Source organism: Thamnophis sirtalis, unplaced genomic scaffold (genome assembly GCF_051295495.1).
Source record: "Thamnophis sirtalis isolate CommonGarterSnake01/CBP01778 unplaced genomic scaffold, rThaSir2_p1.2 scaffold_5, whole genome shotgun sequence".
NCBI lineage: Eukaryota > Metazoa > Chordata > Lepidosauria > Squamata > Natricidae > Thamnophis > Thamnophis sirtalis.
Genome location: NW_028261385.1, coordinates 80,473,819 through 80,488,448, shown reverse-complemented (window position 1 = coordinate 80,488,448; position 14,630 = coordinate 80,473,819). Strand labels below are relative to the sequence as shown.

The following is a 14,630-nucleotide window of genomic DNA, read 5'->3' as shown; positions in this document are numbered from 1 at the left end:
CCATCTTAATCATTCCATACAATTTTATGAGGGAAATTCCGCTGCCAGAGCATGTCCAAGGGAAAGTTAGCTTCATTGGTGACCACAGAAGCTCTGAAAAGATAGTGTATTAAAACCCTGCAGCTGTTATTTATTAAACAGCTCCCTCTCTGCAAATCTGTAGCACATCATGAAGACTTTTTTTGGTATTTCTAAGCAAACCAAATAAGTTAAACTGTCTTTCTTGTTGGAAATCTGGTATATTTAAGAACTTTATTGGAAACTTCCACCTTATTATTATCAGAATCTTTGAATCACTGAGCTTCTTTTATAATTGGTGTAGATCCACTAAGAATAATCACAGGAATCTCTAACCACCTAAAATTTTAAGGGCAAAGATACTGGCAATTAAAATAACAAGGCATTTAATGATAAGTAATTAATTGACAGTGTTTCTTAAACAGGGATGTTTTCTCCTTCCATACGTAACTTTTTTTCTGCAATTGGTGGATTAATCCAGCAGGATACCCATTTTCTACTATATAACCCTCTCTGATGAACATGATAGGTACTATCCAAAAGGCATCCTTTGCCTTATATTGTTATCTTCAGATTGTGCAAAGTTGATTTATCATTGATGGACCAGAGATAAGGACTGTATTGCATACCTGATTTAAAGCAATTAGTTTACTAATTTAGCATTGCACACTTAAATTGGAATAGTTCCAGTGTCCTTTTCTTATAAAGTCGTATGTTCTCCATACTTTTCATGTACGAGGCAACTTTTGCTGTGGACTGTGGCCCTGAGTATAAAGCTCATTTTAACCAGACAGAGCTCTATGCAAACAACAGTCCACAGTCCTTTGAATCACCAGGCTTCTGAACTTTGTTCTTAACTAGCTGATGAGATTCCATTAATAAACTGCTCTGAACAACTGTAACCCCAAAGAACTTTAACCAGGTGAATTCACTTTCTGACAGTTGCATCAACATCCGTCTGTTTCGCCACTTGCGGTCCAACATCTATACTGATGCAGGTCATCTGTCAAGTGGGTCTAGTTGCTGTGATTGTCTGTGAATAGTGATCATTTTCTGAAGCACACCAACACATATAACTATTTGCTTTTGTAAAAAGTAATTACACACCCACTCCCAGGGAATGAAACATTTTGGGGAATATCAAAAGAGGCAGAATATTTCTCCCCAAAGGAGAAATAAGATAAAACATGCTCTTTAAAGACAGAAATCAACCCAAGTTTCCTGCATAATAAAACAGTCCCCAGCATATGCCTGAAGTCTTTAAAGGTGGATATTTTGTGCCCATTAAGAAAGACTTAATTTCGTTGTATACACAGTGGCGTATTAAGGTTCACTGGTGCTCTAAGCACTGACAAATCTTGGTGCCCCTCCTTTGTACATACTGTACAATTCTCCATTGTTTTTTTTTTCTTTCTCAACTTTGTGGTGCCCCCTCTGGGCCTGGTGCCCCAAGCGTGTACTTATTCTGCTTAATGGTTAATACACCACTGTGTATACATGATGTACAATGATAATAAAGGCTATACTACTACTGGGTCAATCTATTCACAAACAAAACACCTTTAGCTCCAAGTGATGAGATTAAGAATTTGCATTCCCCCATCCAAATTCTAAGGACAGGACAGGACCTTTTAGGACACAATAGGATTAACCCACCACCGTTAGAATGCCAAAAGATACAGCTCACTGCATTGCACAACACCAAGCAGCATTTCAGAAACTATAAAATCATCATGCTGTTGGGGCACCAACAGCTGCTCCAGAACTGTATGCTGTTGGTGGTTCGGCTCATCAATAAACAGACCTCCTTTCCTAAGCAGCTAGCCTTCAGTTCATTTCCTGTGCCTCTCTCCCGGCTTGGAACCAGAATAATTCTTCTTCCAACACTATAGTGATGTCAACTCACAATACAGTGAGGTACAACCACAGTTGGGATCATAATTTCCATTGCTAAGCAAGCCAGTTATGTGAGTCACATCCAATTTTACTACCTTTTTTGCCATGATAGAGGAATCACTGCAGTTGTTAAATGAACCATATGGTTGTTAAGCAAACCCTGCTTTTCCCATTGACTTTCTTTATTGGAAGCCAGCTGGGAAGCTTGCAGATAGTGATCACATGACCCTGGGACATTGCAACCATTATAAATACATGGCAGTTGCCAAGTGCCTAATACTGATCATGTGACTGTGGATGCTCCAATGGTTGTAAGTGGGTGGACCAGTTATAAGTCACTTTTTCCTGTAACATTGTAACTTTGAATGATTATATGAATCAGAATAGAGCTGAAAGGGACCTCGGAGGTCTTCCAGTCCAGCCCCCTGCTCAAGTAGGAGATCCTACCTATACCATTTCAGGCAAGTGACTGTCCAGTTTCTTCTTAAAAACCTGCAGTGATGGAGCACCCACAACTTCTGAAGGCAAGCCGTCCTCACAGTTAGGAAGTTTTTCCTTAATTCCAGGCTGCTTCTCACCTTGATTAATTTCCATCCAGTTGCTAAACAAATGGTTGTAAGTCAAAACTGCCTGTAATTATGTAGCGCTAAATGACAATAGGGGTTTGTCAGAGCAGATATCTAAGGACTTCTTTTCCAATTCAACAAAACAATTTCTTCAGAAAGCACATTCACAAAGATTAAAATGGAAATAAATTAAAAATAAATATGACAAAGCAAGTAAGAATGTGTTGTGTATGTCTATTAAAGTGATTTCAGCCTTCTATTTCTCATTGTCCTTAAGATATATTGTTATGAGCAAGTACTTACAAACCAGTCTCCTTTCTCACATTCACAGCTTAGAGATTTCTGTGTCTCCTAAACTATGGAATATAAATCCTCAGGAGATACTACTTAGTTTTCATTGTCTCAAATTACAGGATATTGAGAGACACATTATAGCTAGCTTTTTAAATTGTTGATCTTCCTATGTTGTTTGTCTGTCTGTCTATTTATCCCCTTCCTCTGTTTATTGTAAGCCGCCCGGAGTCCTTCGGGAGTGGGCGGCATACAAGACCAATAAATAAATAAACAAACAAACAAACAAACAAACAAACATATTTTAAATTACATTTTAATGCTGAATTCTAGTGCTTTATTTTATATTTAGTTGAGTGTTCTTATTTAAATGGAAAATCAGATACTCCATTTTCTTTACAAAAGTACCTTATAAAAATATTAACTGACTTTCATCAAATCTCTTTTTTGTCCTAAACCTTTTAGTACCTTACATTATTTCAGTTTTTGTTTTTACTCCAAATACAGTACTGGGAACATATAGCCTTCATCAAAGATTAAATATATGTAATAAGGACTAAATCCCATTAAACAAGTAAATCTTCTGGGCAAATAAATAGAGAAGTATATTACAAATTGGATTGCATTGCAAGCTGTTTCATCAGAGTTGCAGATTATTATTAAATCCTGTCTCTATTGTAGCAAACAGTCATGTGTTAGGTATTATAGTCATTCCCTCTGATTTCAGCATGATGACTTGCAAAGAGAAAGCCAGCAATTTACTTGTTGGGTGAAAGGTATGTATTTCAAAATAAAATAAAAACAACACATGCATCCTTCTTGAAATAATGTGTATGATTATTTTCATTACGATAGTGGGATTCAGATCTGACCAGCTTTATGTAATTAATAGCACAAAATACTAAAAAATTACTGTTTGATTATTGTACATTATGATCCTATGCACTCAGCAGAACGTATTCCCACATATTATTTTGAGTGCCTCTCGAAATCTCTAATTAAAAGGAAAATTATATTAAAAGTAGAGTTTTTTATTTTTTTATTGATATTTTATAGGTAGGCTAAATTAATTCATCTAATCTATAGTAAATTAACTGCTGCTTCTTGATGGGATATGGAAACATCTTCATTTGAGGGAAAATTCAAAACAAATAAAAGGGAACACGGAATTGAATTTCCTAACTTAAAGCATTTCTATGAATTTCAAGTGTGGCAAAGATATATATTTAGCTCCAAAGGTACTTCACATAACTCCATGGCTAGGGGTTATGCTCTCCACATTGTCTCATTCAGAGGGAATGTCAGAACAACTGCAATAAATGGCAATGGTGGAAAAAATTCAGGTAATTATTTATAATTAGTCCTTGCTTTGAAGACTCCTTAAGCCAGGGATAGGCTTCTGGACACATCTGGATGTCTGACAGCATTTTTAGGTATTCTCAAGTGGAAAATCTTATTCAGAAAGTGGCCCTCACTAAAGATTTGGCAAAATACAAACCACCAATTTATAAAAGGCTTCCTGGTAACTACTCACTACTCTGCTCTTCTGAGTTCTCTCCTCAAATTTCACATTATATCTTTATTTTTATTCTTTATGGATGGATCCATTTTCAAACAATTTTCTAAAAAGGTCTATAAGGTGTATATGGAAACCAGAAACATTCTAGTAAAGAAAAGATTATGCCACAGGCTAATCATTTGGAGCTCTCTATTTTCAAATTATTTACTTTTTAATTGCAATGGTTGAAAAAGCTTTTTAAATTACTCGCTATCCGCTCCCAAACATTTCAACTGTCTGTCTGTATCCAATCCTACCCTAAGTATGTTACAGTTAAATATCTTGTCAATGTTCTCTGGATTACTTCTTGTGAAGTAAACAGCTACTTTTAGTACCATAGAGAAGTCGCCTTTGCCAATCACACCTTAGTATTTTTTTTAAAGCACTTCTGTGTCCTTCTAAAGGAGGAGACTTATGATATTCCATCATGTTAAAATTGAGAAAGGTCAGGGGAGGAGCACGCATTTGTTAGGAGATTACCTTTTTGGCCTCAACAGACACCGTAAATGTTGTAATAGAGTTTATTCTTGACAGATCAATGTAGGAAGCAGGTTGTCACTGCTTTGTGCCAAAAATCATACTTAGTATTATAAGCAGGAATACCTCAGAAGAGAAAGGAAAAGAAATTAATTGCTGGCTCAAAAAACTAGAGCTTTTTGGAAATTCTGTGGTTAAGCTAAAAACACCGAGCAGAAACTATTTTGAGAACAAGACTGCTCTAATCGGCTACACTAAAGACTGACCTGAACCCTGACATGCCCCACCCTACAGAAGCACAGAATATTGTTATATAAACACTGCATATATTTTATTGTGACTGAAACTTTAAGAAGTTTTAAGCATATGTAATTGGAAATACAACATACATTACATTATTGGTGCCTTTTTTTACCCTGAGCACATTTACACACTATTTAATGTGAATTAACTAAAAATTGAAAAAAACATCTGGAAGAAAGTAATAAAACTATTATTGCTAATATATTATTGCCAAATTAACAGGAGTTTGAGACTACTGATCAATGAGTAAATGTTATTTTTATGTTTGTACATATAGCACAATTCAAACTTGGTTCATTTAAAGATGCTTAATGAAAAAACTACAGGGAGAATCAATTGAAATGATCCACTGCTGTCCATTCACTTTACAGTATATTTCTCTTTGTGTATCAATTAATATTAACTAGAGCATTTGGGTTAATTTGCAGACTCCTGGTGTATTCTGGGAAATAAGAAGTCATACTCCCAACATAAGGAATTTGGACTTTGTGTGACCAACTCAAACATTGACATGGAATGTGACTCATTGGGATAATTTGCGTATTCCTGTGAATTATAGTGACTCATGCTCACTCGTGTTATTTGGGGGCACAAACGAAAGTCATTGTATGCTACAGAGAAGTTGGAATTTGTGTGATCAGCTAAAGTTAAGTTAGTAAAACTAGTTTAAGGTGCTTGAGGAATTTGATAAGTTATTGTAATCAACTATAGAGAATGGTTCTTGATGAGTTTTAGTTTTCATATTTTGTTTTAAGGCATGTTTAATCTAACCTGTTTTCCTAAGAATTGCTGTGGAGGTACAAATAAATTTAAGAAACATTCATGAAATTTTCAATGATAAGGTCTGTGTGGAAAGGCTATATATTGTAGTATGCCAACAAGTTATACTTCACAAGTGTCAATTTGGGGGCTAGTATTCTTTTTTTTTTAATGATCTGAATATTGATTTGATAGGCTGCTTTTATTAAAATTTGTGGAAAATGCAAAATTGGGATGTCTAGTCAATAATATGTTGGATGATAGAATGAGATCACAATGTCATCTACATAAATTGGAAGACTATCAAGAATACAAGTTCATAGCTTGGAAACATCTGAGAAAGTTTTGGCTATGATCATTGCGAAGTTTTAACATGAGTCATCATAAAGGCTATTATAGTTTTAGGCTACATCAGAAGCAGCATTACATCAAGACACATGCAACCGTTAGCTCTCTCTATATGATGCTAGTAAGAGCATACTTGGGAGTGTTGAGTAGATGTAGAAACCACATTTCCAGAAAATTAGGGTTGAAAGGTGATTCAATATGTGAAGACATGCCCTAGCAGGATAGGCAGAAGAAACTTAGTATATTTTTAGTTTGATGGAAAGCAGCCACCTCTCATGGATGGATTTAACTGTTTTACCTTTTTAAACTGCTTGCCAAGCGCTAAACCAGATGATCCATGCAAATCCATCCACCTTTACTATTCTGTTAGTTTTCCTATAATTGTAAACTGTGGAAAATACAGGTTTTTCTAGAATAGTTGCTAAAGATTGAGCTAGAACAAAAAAACCAATTTTTATTACATAAACTAGAATCAAAGAAACCTAAAATCAGAAGAGACCATTTCAGCTCAAACTCAAATACAATCCTATGCCTGCTTAATGAGCCCTAATAAATCCAGAAGTCATGCCCATATGGTCTTATGCATTTTACTAGAGTAAGTTACTGGGCACTATATGCTTTTATTTAATAAGCCCCTAGTTGTTATGTAGCTGAACTTAGTTGATCTCAAAAAGACAATAGAGCCAAACCTGGTTGGATGAGAAACTACCAGGGGATGCTAAAATTGTAGGCTAAAACCAATCACTTGCATTTTAAAAGGCATTTTTTCAGAAGAGTTTTGCTAAGAAAAATAAAGCCAAGGTGGGAGTAATTATTAAGACGTTAGGAGTAGGAAGACCTAGGTTCTAAGTACATTCTCAACAGTGGTGGGTTGCAGGTGGTACATCCTGGTACAGGCGTACCGGAGCCGGCCCGGAGCACTGTATACTGTTCCGGCCTGAGCTTGTTACTGGTCTTTAAGTCTTCTGTGCATGGTGCGTACAGCGCCTGCGGGACGCTCTACTGAGCAACTAGAGCATCTCAGAGGCTCGCTGAGGCACTAAGATGCATACGCGTGCTGCGTGCATCCAAGTGGATGCCGCCGGGCCAGTTGGAATGGGATCCGGTATCCACCACTGATTCTCAAGCACGGCACCTCACTGGATAACTTTTACCCAGACAACTCACTCTCTTAGCGTGCCTTCTAGAATTGTTGTTGAGAGTTAAAAAGAAGAGTGGTATTGTTGTAAGAAATGTCCTCCTAGGTTCAGTTCCAAATGGAGAAAAAGACACTGGAAACATGGAGGCTACTTGGAAAGACGATTTTAATGGTGGACAGGACATGGTTTGAGGTCCTGAGGAAAAAGGGTTATCACAGGCTTCCAGATGTTGGGCAAAGAAGAAAAGAGGCTGAGATGCTGAAAGTCCCTAGTTTTATGCCCTCTCTGGGCATTGAACCTGAGCTTGTATTCTGATTGCTTGTCAGACTCCCATGGGGCCATGCAGGGTCAACTCTGTAGGCTGTGCTTTGAGTCCAAGTTTGATTGAGCATTGCGTATTCCCAGGTGTCCTGTTAATACTATCATGCCTTAATCCCATCATCTTGGAGCAGAAGGGGAGATCTTTTTTATGTAGAATAGACTGGCTCAGGCCTTTCAATGGCCCGTTGACAAAGGTGGGAACTATTAAGAATGAGTGTGTTTCCTGCCTAAAAACATGTTTCTCCATTTCTTATCCAGGGAATATAATATTCTGCCTTTTCAATATTTCCCAGGATATTTCATTTTTCTAGGAGAGGGGTGGGTTTTAATTTCCTACAGTATGTCTCCTGCTTTGAGCTCTGGGAATGAAAGACATGTCGTAAATCAAGCAAACTAACCACATCCTTGAAGTCCCAGGGAGCAGAGATTTTATCTTAAGTTCTTAGAACACAATACAGCATTGTCTACTTCCAAATAAAGTGCGTCCCTTGTTGTTTTAGCCGCAACCCCACCATCCAAGCATTCCTATTAGTATGCTCAATAGGGCACGACTTTGCTGTCCGGTTTGCAAACGCTACATTTCGTTCGTTCGTTCGTTTTTTGGGCGCTTTTCAGGACTTCAGGGCTGCTACAAAGCGTTGCAATCGTTTTTCCCTCCCTGCCTCTGCAGCCTAGCCTTCCGCTGCACGGCGGGGGACCAAAACAGCAACTAAACTAAACCTAAAACAAAATAATATAACAAATAAAATTAAAATTTAAGGTGCATTTGCTGCTTTTCCGACGGCCTTCCTCCTCCAACACGGAATTTCTCGAGAAAGCGAGGTCTTTAGCACGAAATCACGAGAGGAGGGCGAAGTTTGTTCTCCTAGCGGTCGGATCCACAGCTATCTCGCGAGATGTGGCTGGCGGGTCTGTCGGTGGTGGTGGTGGGTGGCTCCTTTGCATAAATTGCCCGGGGCGGCACCCGAGCTGTGACAATCCTTGGAGAGTTAGCGTGCTTAGGCTGCGCGCGATCTTGCTTGTACGGCTTTTGCTAGCAACCTCTGTTTTTTCCGGGTGAGTACGGTACTTACTCTTTGGGGCCAGCGGTCTGTTTTAAGTAGCCGTTGCCTTAGTGGGGATGACGGACCTTTCCGTTTTAGCCTCGGAGGAGGTAAAGTAGAGGGATGAATGACCCTGCACCTCGGTGCAAAGAACCGTGGCTCTGGAAACGTACTTGCTCGTCCCATCACTTGGGAAAAGTAAGCGTTTTCCCCGTAGGTTTTCTTGCAAGCCCTTGCAAGAAAACAAAAATTGGCTGTATGAGTTTGTAGAATTTTACTGCCTTTTGTTTCTCTTGGATTCAGCTTTAAAGCATCTCGGGTAAGGGGTGTGTTTGTGTGTGCAAAGGCTAAAGAACTGCTTGGGCGTCTTTCCCATAGATGCAGTGGTAGGATTGCAGTCTTCGTTTTGACCCCCTCTTTAAAAAAACAAAAAATAAAATTGAACTCCGAGAGAAAATATATGGTGCCAAAGGACTGCGTTTGCGCTCGAGAGCAAACTTTGGAAGCGGCAGAAAACGTTGCCAGGGAGAACTAATTCCCCATCTCTCCCTCCTCGATCGATGAACTTGCCGGCTGCTGGAAAAGTGTCCAACATCTCTTACAGTTTTTCGGATTAGGGTGTAATTCCAGTCGGTGGGTGTTAGCCAGTAGCTGAAGTTTTAGGAATACTTACCGGTGTATTGGCGGATCAAAAGCAAAAGCAAAAACTGCCACCAAACCAAACCTTTTTCAGAATCGAAACGAATATTCTGCTACGGAAAAAAAAAACCTGAAAATTTAAATATATGCTTTTAGAAGTATGTCGTTCCTATTTATAAGTAGAACTTGTTTTCTCGCTTACTTGAAAGCTCTGAATGTTTCCATTTCCTACATTTTTTCCGTTCCTATATCTTTAAATATCCTATTTAAATACTTATTTAGTGAATACCCTAATCAACATCTAATCCTGAAGCTTTACAAATCTTGGATATTTAAGATGGGTGAGGTACAATATGCATTGATTCGCATGGAATAGTAGGTTTGTTCTATATTGGTTAAGTATATGTGGGTGTTTGTTCCTTTGAGTCATTTTTTTATTGGTGGGGGGCGCTGCCTGATTCACTGTAATTTTCTTGGCAACATTTTCAGAAGTGCCCTGCCTTGCCTCCTTCCTAGGGCCCAGACAGAGTGACTGGCCTAGGCATCAACTGGCTTTGTGCCTGAAACAGGACTAGAACTCAGTCTCCCAGATTGCTAATTTTGTGCTTTAACCACTAGACAACCCTGGTCTTTTTAGCCACTGAATTGCATTCCGTGAAGTGACTGAAATTTGTGGAATATTGAATGGGAATGTTGTTTGTTTGTTTGTTTTATTAGTTTTGTATGCTGCCCACTCCCAAAGGACTCCGGGCGGCTCACAATAAAACAGGGAAAGGGGATAAATAAGACGATACAACAATTTAAAAATACACAATATTCACAATCGAAGCGGGGCTGGGTACTTCAACAGCCCCCTGCCTGTCGGAACAGCCAGGACTTAGTAGCTTTACGGAAGGCCGGGAGGGTAATAAGGGTCCGGATCTCCACGGGGAGCTTGTTCCAGAGGGCCGGAGCAGCAACAGAAAAGGCTCTCCCCCGGGGGGCGCCAGCCAACATTGGCTGGCAGATGGGACCCGGAGAAGGCTAAGCCTGTGCGATCGAATCGGTCTTTGGGAGGTAATTGGCAGGAGGCGGTCTCTCAGGTACCCAGGTCCGATGCCATGCAGGGCTTTATAAGTAACGACTAGCACCTTGAAGCGTATCCGGAAACCAATGGGCAGCCAGTGCAGCTCGCGGAGGATAGGTGTAACATGGGTGTATCTAGGTGCACCCACAATCGCTCGCACGGCTGCATTCTGGACTAGCTGAAGTCTTCAAACACTTTTCAAGGGCAGCCCCATGTAGAGCGCGTTACAGTAATCCAGTCTTGAGGTGACGAGGGCGTAAATGACTATCTGAAGTGCCTCCCGGTCGAGGTAGGGTCGCAATTGGTGCCCCAGGTGGACCTGGGCAAAGACCCCCCTGGTCACAGCCGACAAATGGTGATCTAAAGTAAGCTGTGGGTCCAGGAGGACTCCCAAATTGCGAACCCTCTCTCAGGGGCGTATAATTTCACCCCCCAGACTGAGAGATGGAATAGTTAGCCAATCTTTGGGAGGGAGCATCAATAGCCATTCAAAATAAAGCAATAAAGCAAAATATTCTCTATGCATACTGAATAAAGAATGCTGCTTTTTATATAACTTTGTCCCTTATATAACAAAATACTCTGGTAAAAGGGAAGTCTGCACAATCTTGTGGGCTATTTTTTGCTAATTGTAGGATCTTCAGTTAAGTTATTTTTAAAATGCTGGTTAGAATAAAAAGTAAGTTTCACTGCCTATGCAAAGAAAGCCTGCTGTTGAGTGAAATGTTGTATGCATAATAGTCAAATAATTTTAAGCAGAACTTGTCAGATTTTTATGACTACACTCAAGATCATCTTTTCATAAGCTAGGGCGATATTTCAGAACATTTTATTAAGAATAATGCTGTTGTCATATAATGTGGATAATAATCATGGCTTCAGAAGAATACTGCCACACCCAGCGGTGGTGCTAAAGTATTTACAACATACTAGTCACATCATATAAAAGCTATCAACTCATTATATAATATAAAAACACTTTTTGTCTGCCTTAATTTTGGAATCAAATTATTAAAGCTCCTGTTTTATGGCTTTGTATGTAACCAGAACATAGCTCCCAGCTTTATTAATCTTGATTCAAATTTAAGTTTCCTGTGCTGAATTTTAGCTTTTTAAATTGAGCAAGTTTTGAAGTCAAAAGTCAAACTGTCTTGAAAGTGTTAAATACACTGAAATAATTTTGTCAAAATCTTTTATGCTTCTTGTATGCTTTACTGAGTGTTGCTTAGACTACTTTTTGGCACTTTTGCACATTGTCCTGCAATATCTAGAAAAGATGTGATTTCCAATATTCAGACTTATAACATTCCCCTGCACAAGACACATGTTTAGAAATTAAATACTTTGCTGTTGACAAAATTTAAAATTCTTATTTTAAAAATAATTTTTACTACTTCTAATCCTCTACCAGACTCTAAAGCATTCAAGGGAAAAAGATGGCAGTGGTGTCGACTGATGCCCAGCAGGTATGTCTCAATTAAATAAAGGATATTAGGCTACTTTTGAGGAAGAATTGTGAGTAAATCATCTTGTATTTCATATTTTTGCAGAACGTAGTTTCCAGGGTTGCTAGTTTGCCCCTGGTGAGTTCCACTTACAATATGGTCTCTTCTGCTTATGTCAACACAAAAGATAATTACCCCTATCTGAAATCTGTCTGTGAGATGGCAGAGAAAGGAGTGAAGACTATTACAGCAGTGGCCCTGACCAGTGCCCTACCCATCATCCAAAAGTTGGAGCCACAAAGTAAGCCATAATACTTCTTCTCCACACTTTTTTTTGGAACTTCAGGAGTTTAGTGTGTCCTCTTCGTTTCTTTCTGTTTTTTAGCCTGAAAAGCACTTTCAACATCTTTTGTATGATCCCTTACATCTCTGTTATTCTAGTTCCTTAAAAGAATTTGAACAAAGCTTGACACTAGAGTGTTAAAAGCTTGGAAATAGGTGTGAAAGATGGGTGGAATGAGAGATTAAATGAGATGAGATGGCAGGAGGTCAGTTCCTCCTAATGTGTCATATGCTGCTTGCTGCATATTACATTCCTTTCTTTTAATTTGAGTATGTCACTGGCCCTGACACCAGAGCCAAAATGTGTGCGCTCAAACAGAACATTTTCTCAACATGTCATTTGCTGAACCTACTTCAAATAATAACTCTTTGCAGAATGTTTAATAATGTCTGCAGCAAACCTAAGAGCTGCCATGACTGAACTAGGTTTAGCCTCCGAGATTAAAAGTCTGATGGCTTATGTGTCAGGAACTTTAAAGAACTTTGATTCATAAGCTGATACATAAATAAATAGCTGTTGCTCAAGCTTGCTGGGTCATCACTCTTCACCCACTTCCACCCAACGACTGCATTTACCTTTCACCTACTTTCTAAATGCCTCACTCTCAGAAACTGCAGTTTATATTTTACACAGTACTCATGCGTGGGTGTCGACTCGGGGAAATCTAATTTTGCAAAGTGACAGCAGGCCGGGAAATATTTGGTCTTTTTTTTTGGAGGGCTCTTTCAGCTTGCTATTGGGAACGTTATACTTAACTTTGGCCTTAAAAGATGAATTCAGGAGGGTTCCTGTTTTATGATGGCAAAAAAAAAAGCTGAACTAGTTTTTGATACTTCCTTAATTTGGAGGAGCCTGCTGGATCAGGCCAAAGGGCCATTTCCAATATACGTCATTGGAGGCCTTGGGGGAAGGTCACAAACTAAGGCTGTTTTAATATCCTTTCACCGCGGCTTGTAAAGAAGGAAGTAATAAATAATCTGTACTAACAACCATGGCTAGACTGGTTTTCCATGAATCGGTTCAATCTTTTTTTAAAAACCACAAAACAATTCTTTGATGAAGACAAACTTGCTGTTCCACCTGTGGGTAGCAAATTCAGTTGTTTAATGATGCGCTGGAACAGCCAGTTTGGTGCAGCAGTTAAGGCACACACGGCTAGAGACCAAGAGCCCAGGATATTAGGTTCTAATCCCATCTTGGCCACAAAACCAGCTGAGTGATTTTGGCCAGTCATTCATTCTTAGCTTTAGGAAGAAAACAACAGCCAATCACTACTACAGGTCTTGCCAAGGTAATTGTTTGGGCTTGTATAGGCAAGTGCCAGGGGTCAAGGCTGACGTGAAGGGGACCAATTTATTATTTACTCGGAGTATGTGAAAAAGGTTTCCTTACGTGGGTCCTGAACCTCCCTGCATTTAGTTCCAGTAGATGACTTTGATTTGCATCAGCATATGAAAAGGGAAGAAAAACTAACCTTTCACATGCAATGTTATTCTATGTTATGTATAATTTTATATACTTCTGCCATGGCTGTCCTTAAACTGTTTAGTAGTAAATTTAAAAGCCACCAATTGCTTGCCTCAGAGAACAGCTATTCTTTTCAGGAAGGTTGTAAGGAGAGTGTCATAAGAACTCCAACTTTATAGAATACCCTGATATTAAGGACACTTAGAAATAGATGCAGATTTATTGCATTTATTGCCCAATTTCTGACCTAAAAATTTAATTTATTCCTACAAAGGTAAGCATAAACATATTTACTTAGCGTTTAGACTTAAGCTGCAGAGGAATTTACCTCCTTATAGGTAGTCCTTGAGTTACGACCATTCATTCAGCAACAATTTTAATTGCAACAGTGCTGAATAAAGGGACTTACGATTGGTCCTTGAAATTCCCTTTTATCTTCTTTCTTTGACCTCTCTATCTTCACTTGTATCCCACACACCCTGCACTCATGCCCTCTTTTTTTGGGCTCCCTATGCACATACACCCATGCACCCTTCACCCCCTTTCCCTAATTCACCCCATGCCCTTTTTCCCTGCACTCCCCCGCATGGACAAAAAAGGTACACTTTTCCCCACATCTCCCTGTGTTCACACACATGCAAATACCTTTTATCCTCTTTCCTGCCTCTGTGCATTCACATGCGCACACCCCACCTCTGCTTTCTTTAGCTTCCCTGCATTTTCACACATGAGCACTCTGTGCCCTCTTGGCCTACATGCACTTGCACATATATGCTCACCCCATGCCCTTCCCTCTCTCAGCCTCTCTTTGCTAATACACAATACCCTGTTCCCCCAGCCTGCCTGACCCCAACACCCCCTCCGACACTTGTATGCAGCCTGTGTTGCACATAGTTTGGCACTTTTATCACAATCTCTGGTATTTTTCCACCTGAAAGCCTTTCCTCATCC

The 14,630-nt window shown here is 39.3% G+C and overlaps 1 protein-coding gene across 2 annotated transcripts in view; it reads left to right on the top strand.

Moving 5' to 3' along the window:
* PLIN2 (perilipin 2) overlaps window positions 1-14,630 on the top strand; it is a 53,691-nt gene that overhangs the window by 19,298 nt on the left and 19,763 nt on the right. Inside the window, exons 1-3 of one of the 2 annotated variants that reach the window (XM_087716112.1) lie at window positions 8,614-8,732; window positions 11,836-11,890; window positions 11,975-12,170. In XM_087716112.1, coding sequence (XP_087572238.1) covers window positions 11,861-11,890; window positions 11,975-12,170 — 226 coding nt within the window. In that variant the 5' untranslated portion in view covers window positions 8,614-8,732; window positions 11,836-11,860. Of the gene's footprint in view, window positions 1-8,613; window positions 8,733-11,835; window positions 11,891-11,974; window positions 12,171-14,630 lie in introns of those variants that run through there. The other variant, XM_087716113.1, reaches the window with a different exon arrangement.